Source organism: Sus scrofa, chromosome 7 (assembly GCF_054392235.1).
Source record: "Sus scrofa isolate SSC_HxYL_T2T_F1_AM1 chromosome 7, Sscrofa_HxYL_maternal_Yorkshire_Landrace_v2.0, whole genome shotgun sequence".
NCBI classification, from domain to species: domain Eukaryota; kingdom Metazoa; phylum Chordata; class Mammalia; order Artiodactyla; family Suidae; genus Sus; species Sus scrofa.
The window spans coordinates 121393638-121416611 of record NC_139389.1 but is presented as its reverse complement, the minus strand read 5'-3'; the positions used below and the strand labels follow the sequence as shown (position 1 = coordinate 121416611).

At 38.6% G+C, this 22974-nt stretch overlaps 1 protein-coding gene across 10 annotated transcripts in view; it reads right to left on the bottom strand.

Annotated features, from left to right (window-relative positions):
* SPATA7 (spermatogenesis associated 7) overlaps positions 1–20610 on the bottom strand; it is a 54594-nt gene extending 33984 nt beyond the window's left edge. For 3 of the 10 annotated variants that reach the window (XM_013978347.3, XM_021098001.2, XM_084966134.1), the window contains exons 1-4: positions 20461–20600; positions 15930–16004; positions 13978–14073; positions 8980–9027 (exon numbers count right to left, since the gene is read on the bottom strand). In XM_013978347.3, coding sequence (XP_013833801.1) covers positions 8980–9027; positions 13978–14073; positions 15930–16004; positions 20461–20479 — 238 coding nt within the window. In that variant the 5' untranslated portion in view covers positions 20480–20600. 10 annotated transcript variants of the gene reach the window in all.
* Positions 20611–22974: the final 2364 nt, after the last annotated feature.

Genomic DNA, 22974 nt, shown 5'->3' with positions numbered 1-22974 from the left:
GATCCTAAAGAGGATTTTCTGACCTAATGTCAATTGGATGAAACCACCTTAATTCACATGATTCAGATTTTTAAAGCCTATAAACATTGAACAAGTTTTGAGCTACAAAAAGGATACTAATACGATACAGAAGAAGAAATATAAAACATAGAAATTAAAAATCTGGAAAGATCCTTAGAGATTATTTAATTATCTTCATTATACAAAGAAGGAGGTAAAGACATAAAATGACCTGCCCATATAACTTGTGTGATATAATGAAACCTGTCTTTAAAAATATATTCTTGGAGTTCCCATCGTGGTTCAGTGGTTACCGAACCCAACTAGGAACCATGAGGTTGTGGGTTCAATCCCTGGCTTTGTTCAGTAGGTTAAGGATCTAGTGTGGCCGTGAGCTGTGGTGCAGATTGCAGAAGTGGCTTGGATACCGAGTTGCTGTGGCTCTGCCATAGGCCGGTGGCTACAGCTCCGATTAGACCCCTAGCCTGGGAACCTCCATATGCTGTGGGTGCACTCCTAGAAAAGACCAAAAAAAAGAAAAAGTGTGTGTGTGTGTGTATATAAACACTGCTCTTGCATAAAATGCCTTTACCCCTCCTATAAAATTATTCCTAGCCCAAGATTTATTAAAAAATACTAGAGCCTATACTAGGGCCTGTTGCAAACATGAAGGCCACAGAATGGGGGAGAATACAAAGGGACAAGCATAGGGACTGATAAAGACACTGTGCTCACTGAGTGACAGGTATGGCAGTTAGCTCAGCTGAAGTCCTATCAAGTTCCACTAAGAAAATATATAAGGAGTTCCCCTGGTGGTGCAGTGGGTTAAGGATCTGACACTGTCATGGCTGTGGTTCAGGTTGCACAGGCTTGATCCTTGGCTCCAGAACTAACTTCTGCATGCAGTGGGCGTGCCCCTCCCCACCCCCCAAAGAAGGAAAATATACAAGGAGAGATGAGTACGAATATACTGCTGTCTGTGATCCTTCCCAGATTGCACGAAAGGGGCATTTCCTTATCTATGCAGTCATTCATTCACTACTTTAGCACTGCCTTAAGTTGGTATTTTTTTAATATAAAAATTCTCAAACTATACATAACAATTTCATTTACACAGTAGCTTAAGAAAACATTAAAGTTTGATTTTCATATAATTACTAATAAGCACAGGCTATGATATCTTTGGCTATTTTAAAGTACATATTTCTTGAACTGAACTCAAAGAGAGATACTCAAAAGGTTTCAAATGGTATCTTTCAGAACATTTTAAAACAGGAATTTCAAATCTGATGGTCTGATTATCACCTTAGTAAAGATTTCTGGATATAGAAATATTTGGTCAAAGGGGAGATATATCATGATTCTGTGGTAATGTATGTCAATGTGGCTTTTCAGACACATATAGTTATGCTATTAGGATACAAACAGTAGATAGTATTTATCTGAAGAAAAGCGCCAGTCATGGTATTTTTAATGACTACTTCACTAATCTTAACAAGCCAAGGGCAATGTGAATCACAGAACTCTAAACTTAAACCTGGGCAAGCCTTTTAGTACTACTCAAATTTTTATATGTAGGAAAAATGAAACCCACAGAAGTTAAATTATCCAAAGTTACATAGTTTAATGGCAGAGCCTGGGCTCAATTCTAAGTTCCTAAACTTAGAAATACACAAGTTTCTTTTATGGATAATTTTCAGAAATTAGTATACGCTTCCTCAAAAAGCAATATGTCAATACACATTAGGATGGCTACTCTCAAAAAAAAAGAAAATAACAGGTGTTGGGGAGGATGAGAAACTGGAACCCTCAAATTGGAAATGTAAGGTAAAAACAGAATTACCCATAATTCCACTTCTGGGTATATACCCAGAAATGCTGAAAGCAGGGACTCAAAGTAGTAGTTATACACCCATGTCTATAGAAGGATTATTTACGACTTCCAAAAGGTGGAAACAACCAACTGTCCATTGACTTATGATATATAAACAAAATATGGCATACAAATACAATGGAATATTACTTAGTTTTAAAAAGTGAGGCGATTCTGACACATGTTACATGGATGGACCTTAAGGACATTATGCTAAGTGATATAAATCTTTCACAAAAGGAAATGCATTGGATGATTCCACTTACATGAGGTACCTAGGGAAGTCAAGCACACAGAGACAAAAATACCACAACGGCTGCAGTGGGTGAGTGGGGGAGTCGCTGTTTCATAGGTGTCAAGTTTCAGTTGTGCAAGATGAAAAGAATTATGGAAATGGATAGTGGTGATGGTTGTACTACAATATGAAGTACTGAATGTCACTGAAGAGTAGACGTAAAAATGGTTAAGATGGTACATTTTAGGTTATGTGTAGTTTACCATTTATTTTTGTTTTTAGAAAGGGCAATTTGCATTACCACTAGGAGTCTGTGAACAGGCACCACTTGCAGCCCCAATCACCTCAAGGGCACCACAGAGGAGGGCACTGTGACCAAACACCACCTGTTGGCACTCTCACACCCCTGGGAACACTGGCCCTGCTGCTGCCACTGCTGAATACTCCCAGGCAGTAACCACACAGCTGATTTCTGTCACTTCCCAGGATCTTGCAACTAGAAGCCTGTGCAGCACCTCCCATGTGGGCTAAGTGAGAGGGGGTGCTTCATGCATGGTCTACAAGTGGCAGGGGCAAACCACTGCAGTCATCACTGATTCGAGGTAGTCATGGCCCACCACCACTAGGGGTCCCTGAACAGGTACCACCGGAGCTTCCAGTCACTTCAGAGGAGAGCACTGCAATCGAACTCTAGCTGTTGTTGCTCTCCCTCCCCTGGGAACTCACGCACCCTGCTACTGCTACTGCCAAATGCTCTGGAAGCCTTGTAGATCTGCCTAGAGCTCATTGCCACTTTCCAGGGCCCTGAAACTAGGAGTAGCCTGTGCCACCTTCCTGCAGGTCCTTGCTGCTGTTGAGAGCCCAGTGACCAGGCACTGATTGCTGGCCCCATCCACTGCCTCCTTCTCCATGAAAACACAATGAGCATCCAGGGAATAACAGCCTGCTCACGCCAAAGAAAGAGACAGAAAATATTCAAACTCCCACACCAAAAATAAAGAGTAACCCCCTCAAAAAATACAATGGGGTGCTCTTGCATAGAAGTAACCTTACAAGACTATGGTTTGGCTTCCCTAAACTCACAGGAAAAGAAAAACATAAGCAAGACAAAGAAGCTCAGAAACCAATCCCAGTTAAAGGAACAAGAGAATTTACCTAAAGCAGTCAACAACGAAACAGACCTCTGCAGTCGGACAGACATTGAGTTCAAAAGGGAGACAGTGAAAATACTGAAGGAATTAAGGCTGAATATCAAGGAATTAAGAGAGGATATGAACAGTAATGCAGATTCCTTTAGAAAGGAACTAGAAAATATAAGGAGGAGCCAAGAAAAATGATAAAATTCATTTGCAGAGATGCAAACTGAGCTAAAGGCACTAAAGAGCAGAATGAATAATTCAGAGGAATAAATTAGTGACTTGGAAGATAAAATAATGGAAATCACCCAATTAGGACAGGATACAGAAAACCAAATGAAAAAACATGAAAGCAATATAAGAGATCTATGGGATAATATAAAGCAGGCCAATCTACCAATAATAGGAATTCCAGAAAGAGAAGAAAAAGAAAAGGGATTGAAAATATATTTAAAGAAATTATGTCTGAAAACTTTCCAAATCTAAAGGAAACTGTATCAAGATACAGGAAGCACAGAGGGCCCCAAACAAGTTGAACCCAGATAAGACAACACCAAGACATATTATAATAAAAATGGCAAGAGTTAAAGAGAGGATTCTAAAGGCAGCAAGAGAAAAGCAAAGCATTAATTATAAGGGAACCCCCATAAGGCCATCAGCTGATTTCTCTACAGAAATACTACAGCCCAGAAGGGAGTGGCAAGATATATTTAAAGTGCTGAAAGGAAAAAATCTGCAACCCAGAATACTCTATCCCATAAGAATACCATTTAAAATAGAAGGGGAAATAAAGAATTTCTCCAAGAAACAAAAGCTAAAAGAGTACAGCAATACTAAACCCATGCTAAAAGAAATACTGAAAGGGCTTCTCTAAATTAAAAAAAAAAAAAAAAAAGAACAAACAGAATGGAGGAAACCACAACTGAAAAGCAATCACTTAAATAAGCCAGCAGAGACATTATAAAAAAAAAAAAAAAAAAAAAAAAAAAAAAAAGACTTCAAAATCATACAATGTGGGGAAGGAAAATAAGAAAATACAGATTCGGAGTTCCCGTCGTGGCGCAGTGGTTAACGAATCCAACTAGGAACCATGAGGTTGCGGGTTCGGTCCCTGCCCTTGCTCAGTGGGTTAACGATCCGGCGTTGCCGTGAGCTGTGGTGTAGGTTGCAGACGTGGCTCGGATCCCGTGTTGCTGTGGCTCTGGCGTAGGCCAGTGGCTACAGCTCCGATTCAACCCCTAGCCTGGGAACCTCCATATGCCGCAGGAGCGGCCCAAGAAATAGCAACAACAACAACAACAACAACAACAACAAAAAAAAAAGACAAAAGACAAAAAAAAAAAAAAAAAGAAAATACAGATTCTTTTTTTTATTTTAATGATGTGTTTAAGCCTATATGACTATCAGGCTACAGCCAGCAGATATAGCAAGGGGTTAACATACTTAAAAAAACAGGGCAACCACAAATCAAAACCAAACATTACATTCACAAAAATTGAAAAGTACTCAAGCGTAAAATAAATGGAAATCATCCAACCAAAAAAGAAAGGAAGAAAAGAGAAACATAGAATCAACTGGAAAACAAGGTTTAAAATGGCAATAAATAAACATCTATCAGTTATCACCTTAAATGTCAATGGACTGAATGCTCTAATCAAAAGACAGCATGGCAGATTGGATAAAAAAGCAAAAACCTTCAATCTGCTGTCTACAAGAGACTCACCTTAGGACAAAGGACACATGTGATTAAAAGTGAGGGGATGGGAAAAGATAGTTCATGCCAATGTAAAAGACAGGAAAGAAGGATTTGCAATACTCATATCAAACAAAATAGACTTTAAAATGAAGGTCATAAAGAAAGACAAAGAAGGACACAATTTAATGGTAAAAGGATCCATTCAAGGAGAGGATATTACTAATTGTCAATATATATGCCCCTAATATGGGAGAACCCAGACACCTACAACAAATACTAACATACATAAAAGGAGAAATTGATGGGGATACTTTAAATTGATGGGGAGAATTTAACAGCCCACTCACATCAATGGACAGATCCTCTAGACAAAAAAATCAATAAGACAACAGAGATCCTAAATGACACAAAAGAAAAGGTAGACTTAATTGAAATTTTCAGGACATTACAACCAAAAAAATCAGAATACACATTCCTCTCAAGTGCACATGAAATATTCTCAAGGATTGATCACATACTGGGGCACAAAGCTAACCTCAACAAATAAAGAGTGTAGAAATTGTTTCAAGTATCTTCTCTGACCACAATGGCATAAAACTAGAAATCAACCACAGGAAAAGAAATGAGAAAAAACCAACTACATGGGGACTAAACAACATGCTACTAAAAAACCAACGGGTCACTGAGGAAATCAAAAAGGAAATTAAAAAATACCTTGAGACAAATGATAATGAGGACACAAACACTCAAAATCTATGGGATGCTTCAAAAGCAGTGCTCAGAGGGAAGTTCACAGCAACACAGGCTTTCCTCAAAAAAAGAAGAAAAATATCAAATTGACAACTTAACCCACTACCTAAATGAATTAGAAAAAGAACAAAACCTAAGTCAGCAGAAGGAAGGAAATAATAAAGATTAGAGTAGAAATCAATAAAATAGAGATTCAAAAAACAATAGAAAAAAAATCAATAAAACCAAGAGCTGGTTCTTTGTAAAGGTAAACAAAATTGACAAACTCTGGCCAGACTCACCATGAAGAGGGGAGAAAAAACCCAAATAAACAAAATAAGAAATGAAAAAGGATACTACAGAAATACAAAATACCATGAGAGAATACTATGAACAATTGCATGCCAACAAATTTGACAACCTATAAGAAATGGACGACTTTCTAGAGTCTTACAGCCTGCCAAAACTGAATCAAGAAGAAATAGATCAACTGAACAGACAAATCAGTAGAAATGAAATTGAGTATGTCATAAAAACACTCCCTACAAATAAGAGTCCAGGACCAGATCGCTTCACAGGTGAATTCTACCAAACATACAAAGAGGAACTTATATCCATCTTAATAAACTTTTCAAAAGGTTGAAGAAGAAGCAACACTCCTAAAGACATTCCATGACACTACCATCACCCTAATTCCAAAACCAGACAAAGATGCCACCAAAAAAGAAAACTATCAGCCAATACCTTTGACAAATATAGATGCAAAAACCCTCAACAAAATTTTAGCCAACAGAATCCAACAGCATATAAAAAAGATCATACACCACAACCAGGTGGGATTCATCCCAGGTTCACAAGGATGGTTCAACATACACAAATCAACGTCACACACCACATTAACAAAAGTCAAAAACGACATGATCATCTCAATAGACGCAGAAAAAGCATTTGACAAAGTCCAACATCCATTTATGATAAAAACTCTTACCAAAGTAGGTACAGAGGGAACACACCTTAACATAGTAAAGGTCATTTACAACAACCCACAGCAAATATAATATTCAATGGAGAAAAGCTGAAAGCCTTTCCACTAAAATCTGGAACAAGACAAGGATACCTACTCTCACCACTGTTATTCAACATAGTATTGGAAGTCCTAGCCACAGCAATCAGACAAATGAAAGAAATAAAAGGCATCCGAACAGGAAAAGAAGAGGTGACACAGAAAACCCCAAGGACTCAACCCAAAAACTACTTGGACTGATCAACAAATTCAGCAAAATACCAGGATGTAAGATTAACATTCAGAAATCAGTTGCATTTCTGTACACTAACAATGAAATATTAGAAAAGGAATATAAGAATACAATACTTTTAAAATTGCACCCCCAAAAGATCAAATACCCAGGAATACACCTGACCAAGGAGGTGAAAGAACTATAAAACATTAATCAAGGAAATTAATCAAGGAGATTAAAGAAGATGTAAAGAAACGTAAAGATATTCCACGTTCCTAGATTGGAAAAATTAATATTGTAAAAATGGCCATAATACCCAAAGCAATCTACAGGTTCAATGCAATCCCTATCAAATTACCCATGACAATTTCCACAGAACTAGAACAAACAATCCGAAAATTTTTATGGAACCACAAAAGACCCAGAAGTGCCAAAGCAATCCTGAGAAACAAAAACCAAGCAGGAGGCCTAACTCTCAGACTTCAGGCACTACTACAAAGCCACAGTCATCAAGACAGTGTTGTGGTGGTACCAAAACAGACATACAGACCAATGGAAGAGAAGAGAGAACTCAGAAATAAACCCTGACACCTATGGTCAATTCATCTTTGACAAAGGAGGCAAGAACATAAAATAGGAAAAAGACAGTCTTTTCCGCAAGAATTTCTGGGAAACTTGGACAGCTGCATGCAAATCAATGAAACTAGAAAATACCCTCACACCATGCACAGAAATACACTCAAAATGGCTTAGAGATTTAAATGTAAGACAAGACACCATCAAACTCCTGGAAGAGAACATAGGCAAAACATTCTCTGACATCAACCTTACAAATGTTTTCTCAGGTCAGTCTCCCAAAGCAACAGAAATAAAAGCAGAAATAAATCAATGGGACCTAATCAAACTTACAAGCTTTTGCACAGCAAAGGAAACCATAAAAAGAAACCAAAAAGACAACTTACAGAATGGGAGAAAACAGTTTCAAATGATGCAACTGACAAGGCCTCAATCTCTAAAATATACAAACAACTTATACAACTCAACAACAAAGAAGCCGACAACCCAATGGAAAAAGGGGCAAAAGACCTGAATAGACATTTCTCCAAAGAAGATATACAGATGGCCAAAGAGCACATGAAAAAAATACTCAACATCACTGATTATTAGAGAAATGCAAATCAAAACTACCACAAGATACCACCTCACACCAGTCAGAATGGCCATCATTAATAAGCCCACAAATAACAAATGCTAGAGGGGGTGTGGAGAAAAGGGAACCCTCCTGCTCTGTTGGTGGGAATGTAAGTTGGTATAACCACTATGGAAAACAGTATGGAGGTACCTTAGAAAACTATACATAGAACTATCATATGATCCAGCAATCCCACTCTTGGGCATATATCCAGACCAAACGTTCTTTGAAAAAGACACATGCACCCGTATGTTCATTGCAGCACTATTCACAATACCCAGGAGACAGAAACAACCCAAATGTCCATCGACAGACAACTGGATTAGGAAGATGTGGTACATATACACAATGGAATAGTACTCAGCCATAAAAAAGAACAAAATAATGCCATTTGCAGCAACATGGATGGAACTAGAGACTCCCATACTGAGTAAAGTAAGTCATAAAGAGAAAGACAAATACCATGTGATATCACTTATATCCGGAATCTAATATATGGCACAAATGAACCTTTCCACAGAAAAGAAAATCATGGACTTGGAGAATAGACTCATGATTGCCAAGGGGGAGGGGGAGGGAGTGGGATGGATTGGGAACTTGGGGTTAATAGATGCAGACTATTGCTTTTGGAATGGATTAGCAATGAGATCCTGCTGTGCAGCACAGGAACTATGTCTAGTCACTTATGATGGAGCATGATAATGTGAGAAAAAGGAATGTATACATGTATGTGTAACTGGGTAACCTTGCTGTAGAGTAGAAAACTGACAGAACACTGTAAACTAGCTATAATGAAAAAAAATAAAAATTATTATATATAGGAAAAAAAGTAACTCACCATTACAATAAAAAAAAAAGGAATATGTCAAAAATTACTTACATTTGATGCTGGCACTCATGCTTAGTGGAACTGAGCAGTCTACTGCAGCTGAAAGAGAAAAATCAGTTTTTTAATAATATTCTAAATATTTATAAATGACAACAAATATCAAATATGAATATCACAAAATGTTCCAGAAGTTGCTTGTTTTGATTTTTTATGCTACTTTTAAAGATGAAAAATATCCTTCATAAAAAATACACTGGTTGAGATTAAGAGCTCATTAGATACTGCAGAAAAAAACATTAGTGAACTTGAAAACACAGCAATATAAACTACTCAAAATGAAACAGTAAACACTGGAAAATAAATGCACAGAGCATCACTAACTTAACCTACCTGTATCATGCACTTAACATACTGGTTACTGGAGTCTTAAAACAAGCTTGAAAAAATATAAGAGCAAAATTGGAGCACCTACATTAGCTGATTTCAAGATTTATTGTAATGCTATAGTGATTAAGGCAGTGCAGATATTTTAACAGACATACAGATCAACAGACCTGAAGAGTAAGTCCAGAAACAGACCTTCACACATGGTCAACTGTCTTCCAAAAAGTGCCAAGCCAGTTCCATGAGGAAAGGACAATCACTGGGAATATTTAGATATCCACAGGCAAAAAATTAATCCTTACATCACACCAACAGACCAAAACTAACTCAAAACGGATCACGAACTTAAATGTAGGAGCTATAATTTATACTTCTAGAAGAAAACACATAAGAAAATCTTAATGACCTAAGATTAAGCAAGATTTCTTAAATAGGACATGAAAAGCATAAACTATTAAAAAACCGAAATGCTGAACTTGGTTTCACATGTAACAAAATACTTTAGATGTTTTAATCACTTATAAGATAAACCTCATAAAATATGAACTAAAATGTTAAAACTTTAGCTCTTCAAATGAAAAAAATAAAAAATTTTTTAAAAGCTACTGGTGAAAAACTGGGAAATTCAAAAGAGGTCTGTAGTCAACAGTATTGTATCAATACTAATTTTCTGGTTTTAATTACAGTCATGTAAGGTCTTAATATCAGGGAAAGATGGGTGAAGAGTTTCTGTGAAATTGTGTCCTACTTTTGTAACTTTTCTGTAAATCTAAAATTATTTTGGGAGTTCCCTTTGTGGCACAGTGGAAACAAATCTGACTGGTATCCATGAGGATGTGGGTTCTATCTCTGGCCTGGCTCACTGGGTTTGGGATCCAGCACTGCCCTGAGCTATGGTGTAAGTCGCAGACAAGGCTCAGATCCCACATTGCTGTGGCATAAGCAGCTGCAGCTCCAGTTTGACCCCTAGCCTGGGAACTTCCATATGCCACAGGTGTGGCCCTAAACAAATTAAATAAATAAGTAAAATAATTTCATGGTAAAACTTAAAGAAAATGAAAAGACAAGTCAAAGACTTGAGAAAATGTTTGCAAAATATGTGTCTGACACAGGGTATGTTATTTATAGAAAGAGAACTCTCACAACTTAATACTCAAAGAAGACAATTCATTTTTAGAAATGGGCAAAGGTTTAAATAGATAGGTCACCATAGAAGATACAAAGATAGCAAATAAGCACATGAAAAGTTGCTCAATGAAAAGGCAACCCTTGTGCACATTTGATGGGATTGTAAATTGGTGCATCAGTATGAAGTTTCCTCAAAAAAATAAAAATAGAACTACCCTACGATCCAGCAATTCCACTTCTAGGAATTTACTCAAAGGAAATAAAAACACTAATTCAAAAAGTTTATGTATTCCAGAGTTCACTGCAGCATTACAATAGCCAAGATATGGATGCAATCAAAGTGTCTATTGATAGATGAAGGAATAAAGATATGGTGTGTGTATATATATATATATATACACACACATATATTGTGGAATATTACTCAGCCATTAAAAATAAAACTTTGCCTTTTGCTAAAACATGAATGGATCTAGAGGGTATTATGTGAAATGAAATAAATCGTACAAAGAAAGAAAAAATTTATGATCTCATATGTGGAATCTGAAAAACAAAATGAACAAACAAAATGAAAAGACTCCGATACAGAGAAGAAATGGGTGGTTGCCAGAAAAGAGGGGGCTGGGAATGGGGGCCAAAATAGGTGAAGGAGATTTAAGAGATAGAAACATCCAATTATAAAATGTCATGGATAAGTTACATATGGCATAAGGAATATGGTCAATGACACTGTAATAACTTTATGGGGACAGATCGTTATTAGACTTATCTTGGTTATCATTTCATAATTTATCCAAATGTCAAATCACTACGTAGTTCACCTGAAACTGACAAAATATTGTACGGCAACTATATTTCAATTAAAAAAAGGAAGGAGTTCCTGCTGTGGCACAGTGGGTTAAGAATCCAACTGCAGCAGCTCGGGTCCCTGTGGAGGTGGAGGTTTGATCTTCAGCCTGGCACAGTGGGTTAAAGGATCCAGTGTTGCTACAGCTGTGGCATAGGTTACAACTGTGGCTCAGGTTAAATTCCCAGCCCAGAAACTTCCGTATGCCGCGGGTGTGACCATAAATTAAAAAAAAAAAAAAAAAGTGCTCGCCATTATTAGGCATTAGGGAAATACAAAAAGTAAAACCCTATGAGATACCATTACATATCCACTAGAATGCCTAAAAAAGGACCGCCAACAGGAAGGTTTGGTGGGGATGTGGAAGTGACGGAAATGCAAAATGACAGTCATTCTGAAAAAGTTTGGCAGTTTCTTATAAGGGTTAAACATACCCTTACCGTATTACCCCACAATTCCACTTTTAGTAAATAAACTTATCCAAGTGAAATGGAAACATATGTTCAAAGATTCTATGTGAACGTTTATAGCAGCTTTATCTTTTTTTTTTTTTTTTTTTAAACGGCTGCATCTGCAGCATATGGATGTTCCTAGGCTAGGGGTTGAATCAGAGCTGGAGCTGCCAGCCTATGCTACAGCTTGTGGCAACACTGGATCCTTAACACACTGAGTGAGGCCAGTGATCAAACTCGCATCCTCATGGATAACACGTTGGGTTCTTAACCCAATAACGCATAATAAGAACTCCCAGTAGCTTTATTCTTAATAGTATTGAGTCAATACAATCCAAATGTCCACCAACTGGTGAATTGATAGACTGTGGTTTATTTATTAACTGGAATAGTAATTATAATAAAAAGGAAGAAATACTGAACATGGATTAGTTTCAAAAGTGTTAACTAACTGAAAGAAGCCAGACCCAAAATATGTATTTTGTAATTAATTTATATGAAATTCTAGAAAAAGCGAAACTATAGGGATAGAAGGGAGATGAGTGGTTGCCAGGAACTGGGGGGAAAAGAGTGATTACAAAGGACTAAAGAGAACTTTTGGGGATGAGGAAAATGTTCTATACCAGGAGTGAACATTTTCTGTAAAGGAACAGATAGTAAATTCTTTAGGCTTTTCCTCTATCACAACTAATCGACTCTGCTTTTTTTTATTTTTTAATTGTTATTTTCCCAGAAAAGAGAATCATGGACTTGGAGAACCCTGCCTTTTAATGAAAAAGCCACCACAGAGGATGTTTCTGCTGTGGCACAGTGGGTTAATGATCTGGCCTGTCTATGTGGCACTGCCAGTTTGATCCCGAGCATAGCAGAGTAGGTTAAGGATCCAACATTGCTGCAGCTGTGGTGAAGGTTACAGATGTGGCTTTGATTCGATCCCTGGCCCAGGGAACTTCCATATGCCGCAAAAAGCCACCACAGACAATATGCAAAAGAATGATGTGACTGTGTTTATTTATGAACAAAATTTCAATTTTCGTGTGAATTCACTTTACAAAAATACTGTTCTTCCGACTTTTTTCCAACCATTTAAAAATATTCTGGAGTTCCCGTCGCGGCTCAGTGGTTAACGAATCCGACTAGGAATGATGAGGTTGCAGGTTCGATCCCTGGCCTTGCTCAGTGGGTTAAGGATCCGGTGTTGCTGTCAGCTGTGGTATAGGTTGCAGACACAGCTCGGATCCCATGTTTCTGTGGCTCTGGCGTAGGCTTGGCAGCTACAGCTCCAATTAGACCCCTAGCCTGGGAACCTCCATATACCATGGGTGTAGCCCTAGAAAAAGGCAAAAAGACAAAATAAATAAATAAATAAATAAATAAATAAAATAAAATAAAAAATAAATAAAAATATTCTCAGTACAGGAGCTGTAAAAAAACAGGTGGCAGGAGGATTTGGCCGGCAAGCTATAGTTAGCTGATCCCTTTTTTATAGCCTGATTGTAGTGGTTATCATAAAAATGTATATGTTTTTCAAAATATTCAACTGTACACTTAAAATTAGGACATTTTATTGTATATAAGTGACATCTCAATAAAGCTGACAAAAAAGAAAAGACTGTAGTTACCATCTTCTTTTCTTTGTGAAAATTCTTCAGATTTGAAAACAAAAGAGCAGATTATAAACTTTTTGCTATATTATGATCAGTATCTAACCACAAAAATATACTAGGGGAGTTCCCATTGTGCTCAGTGGTAATGAATCCTATTAGTATCCATGAGGATGTGGGTTTGATCCCTGGCCTCGCTCAATGGGTTAAGGATCTGGTGATGCCATGCACTGTGGTGTAGTTGCAGACGTGACTCAGGTTCCATGTGGCTGTGGCCAGCAGGTGTAGCTCTGTTTCGACCCTTAGCCTGCTAACTTCCATATGCTGCAAGTGTGGACCTAAAAAGCAAAAAGAAGAAGAAGAAAACAAAACAAAACAAAAATATATACACAGACACTAGGAATAACGGGAAATTAAATAATAGGCATTATACAGATTTCAAATACAGTTAATAATGGCATTCTGAATTTGTAGGTATATAGATGTAGAAGTCAGTAGTTGATATCTCACTGCATCAAACACAAACCCATTTATATATAATGTATTCATTTTTGCTACATATTTACATTAATTAGAAGTGAAACTGAAAAGGGTTTAAATTGGGTACAGAAAGTTAATATTTGCACATTTTTACCTTTGGCTGAAAGGATTTTATTATAGTGAACAGCCATGTGATTCTTGACCAGGTGGAGGGTACTTAGTCTGAGAGAGGAGGAGTCAGTGCAAAAAGCTAAAAATTAAAACATATTTAATTAAATATTTAAAATTAAAATAAAAATCATCACGAGAGTAAACAAATTACTGACTACTAAGTTCATTTTTATAAAAACTGTTCTGAAATTTAACCATGGACACACTGACATTGTATCTGTGATGCTGAATATGTCCCCACTGTAATCTTGCACTGATAACTGATGAGCTACTGACTACTTTGGGTTCAAACCTTTCTAAGAAAGTTTTACAAGCCTGAGAGTCTTGCAAAGAGATTCTGGAATATAATCAACCATTACATTTAACAAAGCTGCTTCTTATCAACAGCTCTCTGTCTCCTAACTAAAAAGGTTTACCTACTTGCCTGATGATGAAATAATGTAGCCATTGTTAACACCTGAAAACATGGGGAGTTTGGGAAATCAAGCAAATCCCACACTCCAAAACTGTAGGCAAAGATTCTATTTTGAGATGCAAACTTCTAATTTTTACACCTGAAAACAAGACCTACAAATCAATTTACTGGCCTTTTTTTTTTTTTTTTTTTGAAGTATTAGGACTATTTTAAGAACAATCACAAAGAAATTCAATGACATTAAACTTCTTGACTTTAGATGTTAAAAAAAATCTTAGGATTAAGCATGTATATAAAAGTATAAATGTAGGTATAATTTCTTTAAATATTAAAAAGTTTCTGAGAAGTAATACATGCATGTGGTTAAAAAAAAAAGAATCAAACAACTAAAACAGCATGTAGAGACTGGAAAATTATGAATTTCCTGCCATGACTCCCAGTCTTCTCTCCCAGCAGTATACTCTGTGATTTTCTATGGAAATTCTATGCGCGATGAAAGCATATACAAAATGATAAGCTTGACATTACTACTGCAACTACTACTAAAAACATTTATTGATTAGGTACCATGCACGCATGTAAAAACTCATTTAGTCATTATTATCACCATTTACTAGACATGGAAACTGAGGCACAGACAGTATGGTCTTCAAGGTCATACAGCTGATAAAGAATGCAGTTTAGATGTGAACCAATGCAGCGCATATTTATAACAGCTTTATACATATATCCTTTAAAAAAAATTAGTAAACTACATATAGTTCTTCATCCTGCTTTTCTATGCATGCCTATTTTAAAACTAGTTCAAATTTCTAGCTAAAAATTATTTTTCAAAGTTCATGATTCTGGCTCTATGTGTATATTTACTTTAGTACAAAGAAATAAGTGAGGTAACTGAAAATGATTCTTCTTTCACATGTAGAGGATCAGTATCAAAGATTTTTTCATGTAAATAAGGAAAAAAAAAAGAATTATTTTGCCTAAAAACCTAGGATTAAAAATTTTAAGCTATAATTATAAAAATATTTTCCACGTACATTAAAATTTAAAGGCTGTAAAATATGAAAACATTTAGAAAGTTTGTATCTCCAATTCACTGGATCTAGAAATTCAATTGGATAAAGAGGCCCAATTGGATAAGTGTTTGTTCCTGACAGAAAATGCATTTTTCAAGTGCTTTTTTTCTCTGCACAGCTTCTCCTTTTCAGTGCTGTGTCTTTAACAACCTCTAATCACTGTTTTAACAAGGAAGGCATGCCTTCAGCCAGGGTAGGCCACCAGCAAAGAGCAGAGCCGGGCTGGAGCTGCAGCAGCGAACAGGAGGTGGCCAGGTCCACATTCAAGGTGTGAGGGACTCCTAAATTCTCGAATCTCAAGAATTCCTATAATATTTAATTAATAATATGAAGTTCAAGTATGATTAAACAAAGTATTTTTTACTATGTTATATTATTCACAAATAAAGTAAACATAGTCAATTTTTTAACAATCTTTTACCATTTTTTAAGTACCTCACTTACCATTACTTTTGGTGCTCAAGTGTCCTTTAAATAGGCACGGTGGACCGTATCTGGGAAGGACTGAAGTTGCTCTGACTTTTAACAAAAAAATATGAATTAGGATAAATGAAATACAACTTCTACAAAGACAATATTGAGCAAATAAAAAGTAAAATATTTATCCTTAACTACCAGAATTGTTTAAAACTTTATTCAATCATACTATTAACCAGCAATATCAGACAAAAATCCTGATGCCATAGGTAAAAGCCTTTCTCTTTTAATAAGTTATTTTCAAAATTGTTGTGCCCGGAGACTTAAGTTTCATTAGATAAAATGATAAATACATCATTTATGTTATTGGATATACACTGACTTTATTCCGTAAACCACTGACCCTATTGGTTTTTAAATGATTTCGAAATAGAATACGATTTTGAGTTAATACAAATGTATTACCTATTTCAGTTAACCATAGTCTAGTCCTCTCACAAAGTAATTTAGTAGATCATAAATTATATAGTGTAATGTTATTATGTATAAGCACATAAAAAGGTCAGAACCAGAACTTGATGATGATTAAAAGATGTCCTAAGGTTCATTTAGTTCAACCGGCTCACCCTCTTGCTTGGATTCTAGCTCAACATCTTCTATTTAAAAGCACTTCTAGTGGTAGAAAACTCACTATCTCCCCTAAGGTCAGTGTCTTGTCTTTTAGACCAGATTGGCTATGCACAGCTTTTATATACTTTGTGACAAAATAATTTCTTTCCCCATAAAAGTGACTGTGCTGTGAGGGGTAACCCCCAAGACAGTAGGTTGAGTTATAGAGTTCAGTGGAATTTAACATTCAAAATATAGTGCATCCCGGAGTTCCTGTCGTGGCGCAGCGGAAACAAATCTGACTAGGAACCATGAGGGTGTGGGTTCGATTCCTGGCCTCACTCAGTGGACTAAGAATCTGGCGTTTCCATGAGCTGTGGTGCAGGTCACAGAAGCAGCTTGGATCCTGCGTTGCCGTGGCTGTGGTATAAAAAGAGCAAAAACAAAAAAACAAACCCCCAAAATATACTGTTTCCCAAGACATGTTTTAAGTTGGTAAAATCTGCTATCAGGCAGGCTTTTTATAAGCTATAAATGTGTGGAGAAGACAAAGACAAAGTCTGGAAGAAACAGGCATGTTGGAAAATACAAAAAGAGGTAGGTGTTCCCTCTGTGGCACAAGGGTTAAGAATCCGACTGCAGTGGTTTAGGTCACAGCAGAGGTGCACAGGGTTAAAGGATCCAGCATCGCTGCGGCTGTAGCTCAGATTCAATTCCTGGCCCAGGACCTTCCAGGTGCTGAGTGTGGCCATTAAATTAAAAACAAAACAAGAAAATAGAAAAAGAGGTGTTGAGATAGTAGAACTAAAATCCAGGATTAGAGAACAAAGCCTGCTAGAACAGACCAAAACAAACAAAAAAACAGTCTGAAGATCAGAATACCTGAGAAGGTCCTTCTACATCATAGGCCAGAGAGCAAGAAGGAAAAAATTAAACTTATTTAGGACAAGAAAAGTCCAGGTAATACCATTTGAGTTGGTAATGAAGACAGCATACGTTTCTGTCAAGAAAGAGAGACTAAACATAAAAAAAGCAAAGTAACCACCAAACTCTCAGGCAAACCTTACTTCTTCAGAGGGAAAAAAGGGTTGGCTTTTTGTCTGACCAGAATCCAATGCCCCTTTATCTAGAAATAGGACCTCAACCTGCTTGGGGAACCACTCCTCCCCTTCTTAGCTCAGCTGTGGATCCCAGAGCTCAGAAGGGGGAATATCACCCCCACCTGGCCAACTCTGTCGATTGAATCAGGAATGACTATGTGACCCAAGTCCAGCCAACGAGACACAATCCTGGGACTTTTATTTATTGGAACTATTGGGAAATCCCTAGAATATAAACAAGCCTGGCACTATTGGTGGCCAGCCTGCACTGCACAATGGGAACCCGTCTGAGACGGAGAATGAAGCCTAAACAGAGGAAAGTGGAACAAAGATGGAAAGAGAAACCTGGTAACATCATTTGAATACCAGGATCTAACTATGTTTGGAGCTCTACCCACCCTAGACTTTCTCTACCTGCGCTCAAAAGTTCCCATTTTAAGCTTCAGCCAGTTTGAGTTGGGTTTCTTCGCCTGCAGTCAAATAACTAACTTACTGAACACTGCTAACCATGCCAGACACAGTGCTAATCACTTCGTAGCTACAAATTCACTTAATCCTTACAACAATCCTAGGACATAGGTACTATCATTATCCCCGCTTTATAGATGAAGCACAGAGAGATAAAGCGATGCAATTTATCCAAGGTTATACAACTAAAATGTGACAGATTTTGGATCTGAATCCAGGCACTCTGGTTCCTGAGTCTTAACCATTATCCTATCTTGATCAATATAAACTGCTTAGGAGTTAAACCATGCTCTAATTTACTATACCATATGAAACAGGCTAAGAAATACAGTTTATTCTCTGTATGCAGCTTATGACCTCCAAACTCCTTTCTAATGTATGTATGTTTCTCTGCAGTCCATAGAAAAAGGAAAAGTAGGTATACAGAGAAGATAGCAAATGTCACAGAGAATAAATGACAAAAGATAAATAAATTTTAACTTTAGATGCCTTAACATTTTGTGCTCTTGAAATCATCACAGGTAACTTCAATGAAATCTAACAAATTTAGAAAGCGCAAAATTTTCAATTAAAATTATTTTAGCGTTGGCTAAAATATGGTTTCCTATTAATAATTATGTATAGGAGAACTGACTACCCCAGATATCTGGGGAATATTACATTTTTCTTAAAAACTCAAAATTAATGTTTGATACCATACATTATATAATGTCCTAAAAATGAAGCTAATTGGGTAAGTTATGGAAATATAAACGGTATTGTCTTTTTGTTGTTGTTGTTGTTGTTGTTGTTATCTCCTGGGCCGCTCCCGCGGCATATGGAGGTTCCCAGGCTAGGGGTCTAATCGGAGCTGTAGCCACCGGCCTACGCCAGAGCCACAGCAACGCGGGATCCGAGCCGCGTCTGCAACCTACACCACAGCTCACGGCAACGCCGGATCGTTAATCCACTGAGCAAGGGCAGGGACCGAACCCGCAACCTCATGGTTCCCAGTCGGATTCGTTAACCACTGCGCCACTACGGGAACTCCCGTATTATCTCTTGACATGAACCTGATTTTAAAAAATTTAATAAACACTGAGACTTACTGTCTTATTAAGGCCATTATACTCTAAATTTGACATACATCCTTTCCCATGCTCCCAGTTCTACAAAGGAATAGTAAACGAAACAATGGCACTAGTTTCACATTCATTACACCTGTATTCAAAGCCTGTTGTGCCACTTACTGTGACTTGGGCAAATTACTTTTATTCACTGTGAAATGAGAATAATACAAGATGTTTTGTGCATTTAAAACTAAGGAAATTCAGAAATATTTTCTGGTACACAGCAAAGGTAATGTTAACTTATGTGGTAAAATTTCTGAAAACCATAAAGGCATGTTGGTTTGCTTTTCCTGGAACTTAGGTTACTAATATACAGTTATTTCCTACATTCAGATCAGCACTTTTTTTGATCAAAGATTACATAATAAAGGCACACCTGTATTCAAACAAGACTGATTGCAAGGAACCATCTAGCAGCTGGCTTTAAAGGTACAGTTTAAAACATAAGAACACTAAATTGCCAGAAGAGGTCTGGAGATTGCCTTAAACGCCTTGCTCAGAAAATGCAAATGATCTGGATCGGTCTGAGGCATAGATGTTTAAAGTTACGTGGCTCCAGTGGATCCACTGTAATGTCCACTTTAACCAGGCTATTCAGTCAAGAGCAGATTACGGATTAGGCCTTTGCTACTAAAACTACAGCCAGCAACACGACATTATTTGGAAGTTTATTAGAAATGCAAAGGCTCAGTCCTCATCAGACCTACTGAATTTTAGCACTATTCCTACTCACACTAAAGTTAGAGAATCCCTGGGTTACTCACTAGTTTGGTGGGGCGGGGATGGGGTTACAATATGGAGGATTTCGTATTTACTGAGTATTTATACTGTGCTAAGAGCTTTGTATGTATCATCTGCATTTAATCCCCAAGAGCTCCAAGACAGAGGCGTTTGTACCACCACGTTCAAAAGCTGGGATAACTGAGGGCCACTCCTGAGGAGTGCAGCGGGGCTTGATTTGGGGGCCCAGAGAAGTCTCACTCCAAACACCAATTTTGGTTCGTCTCCGACCTCGAATTCCAGGGGCAGGGTCTCCTGGAGGCAGGGCAACAAATTCAGAGCAAGAAGCGGACCTGTGAACCCCACAAGCAAGGCTTCCTCTGATGCAAGAAGCCTAGGCAGCACGGGGCAACACTCGGGTCAACACTGGCGACTAAAAAGGGGACAGGGAGCGCCCAGCGCTCGGCCTAGAACCGCGCAGCCTGGACCCGAAGGCCCGACAGCCGGCCGGCGCGAGATGGCTAGCGGTAGCTCGCGACAGCTGCCCTTTACCTCTTCGGCTGCCATCCATGCTTAGACCTCTTGCAGCCGCCGTGGGTACAGCCGGGTCCCCTTCGGTCCTTCCCCGTGCCCGGCCAGCCCCCGCAGCAGAGGTTTGGCAACGAGGGGCCGGCGAGGGGGCGGCAGCGGATGGAGACTGTCGCAAGGCCGGTTGCTAAGGGCGGGTTCCACGGCGCCGGGATTGTGACGTCACGGCGTTGGGACGTGCGCTCTCGCTGCCCCGCCCCCGGGGGTAGCCGCAGAGGGGAGGAAAGCCGGGAGGGTGCCGGGATGGAGGTGCCGGGATGGAGGGGCCCGGCAGGGAAAGAACCTTAAGCGCCAGTCTGTTGCTCTGGGACTCTGCCAGTAGTCCACAGAGCGGCTGCTTGTCAGGAGTCAAGCCGCCAGCACCTGACAGGCCTTGTCCCAGCGGGAAGAACAGGAAGAAGTGGTGGTTTCATCTGGCATCTGTGTCCCCTGGGTCCCAGGAAAAAGTCAAAACGCCCATGTTGGCTGTGGTCAGGGTAACATTTAACCAATTCCAAATAATTACATCTCAAAGTAACCCATGAACATTTGAATTAGTGAAAAATCATGAGAATGAAAAACACCCACATATTTATATCTTGATTTTTAACCCGGATAATCAGTTTGTGTTTCTTTCCTGCTTCCTTAGCTTCCCTCCTCCTTTCACCATCCCCCTCCGCCTTTTTTGTCTTAATAAAATCGGTTTTCCCTTATGTTGGAAGAGTATTGCAACATGAACGAGGCGTTGATTTTTCCATGGCTTTCTACAATTTGTTTAATTTTAAAGCGGTTACTTTTGAATCCTTGGGAGTCACAGAATGGAGCCTGGGAGCGTTCTGCCATGTGTCCTCAGCAGTGGCTCTATTGACATTTTCGGCCAGATGCATAATTCTTCGTTGGGGCGGGGAGGATGTTTGGCAGCGTCCCTGGCCCCTACCCACTGCTTGCACTCCACCCGTGGTTGTGTCCAAAGATGTTTCCAGATGTTGCCAAAGATCACCTGAGAGGCAGACCCCCCACCCCACTCCACTCCAATCCCGTTTGAGAACCTGTGCTGTGATGGAAAAATTACTGGCTTTGGAGTCAGATTTGTGGAACTTAATTGTGAGTTTTCTGCCACAATTAGTTCCTAAACTACTTGAATTAGTTTCTAAACCTCTCTGAGCCTCAGATCCCTTTTTTCTAAGATGGAAAGTATGCCACTAATTTTGTAGTTGCAAGGATTAACATGTAGAGTGCCTGGCAAAATGAGATGTTCAACAATAGTTTTCTCTCTTTTAAGACTTTTGTCTTCTTCAGGGTATTAAGGAATTTAGGCATAAGGGAGTAAGTCAGAAATGCTATGAAAAGAAAAGTGGAATAAGCCAGAAATTTGGTTATGGTAATGCTTGTGCTACTGATTCTTTAAGATCCCAGGGCAAGGGGAAAATTAGATTCAAAATGTGAGGAATGTGGAAATGTGTGTAGTGGTTCTGTGATGCCTAACAACAAAGGTCATTTAGAAGGGTACAGGGGCAGAGGGTCAGATGTTATCCAGAGAAAAACTCCCTTGCCTACCTACTCATTAATGTTTGAAATCCCTGTCTAAGAACATGAAGGCTTTTATTCCACTTCTAGAATCTGGGAAATACCTTGTATATAATAGGCTTCCAGTAAGCATTTGTTAAATTGAGCTAGAAGTAAAGCATGAAGGGCAAATACCCCTGGGGGAGGCAACACAGTGATTTGATTTACACAAAGGCGATGCCAGTTCCTCTTATGAAAATAGATTTGGGGTATGAAAAGTAGATTTTGCTTTGAAATAGGAAAGGGGCTCCACAATTGGAAGAAGAGCAAAATGGGAGAGGGTTCGGAAGACTATATTGCTTGGTGTCCAACTTCAGCTGAAGCCATCCGCATGTCATTATTTTTCTTAAGGATTTTCTTTTAGTTCTTCCAAGATGTGCATGATTAGGGTCTTTTTCTCTCCAATTTTAGCAGAGAACATATTACCATAGGTGCAATTTAATTTGTCTTTGTGATAGGGATGGAGTTAGACACAGATATTTTTAGAAGTCCTAATAAAGGACCACAGATAAGGAGGGAAACTTAGGGGACATTGGGAGATTGCTGTAAGTAAATAAATTGCTCAAAAAAAGCCATCAGAACAAGGCAGGTTTGCTTCATCAGTGGAGCCTTGAGAATTGCCTCAGGTCGTTGCGTGGGGGGTGGGATTAGGCCTGCATTCATATTCAGACCAAGGGCAAGAGTTTGAGGACCAGCCTTTTGAGGATTTGAATACACACCTTACCTGATACTAAGGAGGAGCTACTGCTCCCAGAAAGGAAGAGGTGGACTTTTCCAACCCCCATTCCCCTTGGCTGATAATTGTAGCCCTCCGGATCTTAAGGGCAGAGCTTCCGTGGCTGCCCGCTTGCATCTCTCACAAGTGTTCTGTCTTAATAAATCTATTTCTTGCCTATCCCTTTGTCTCTTGCTGAATTCCTTCTCTGTGGAGAC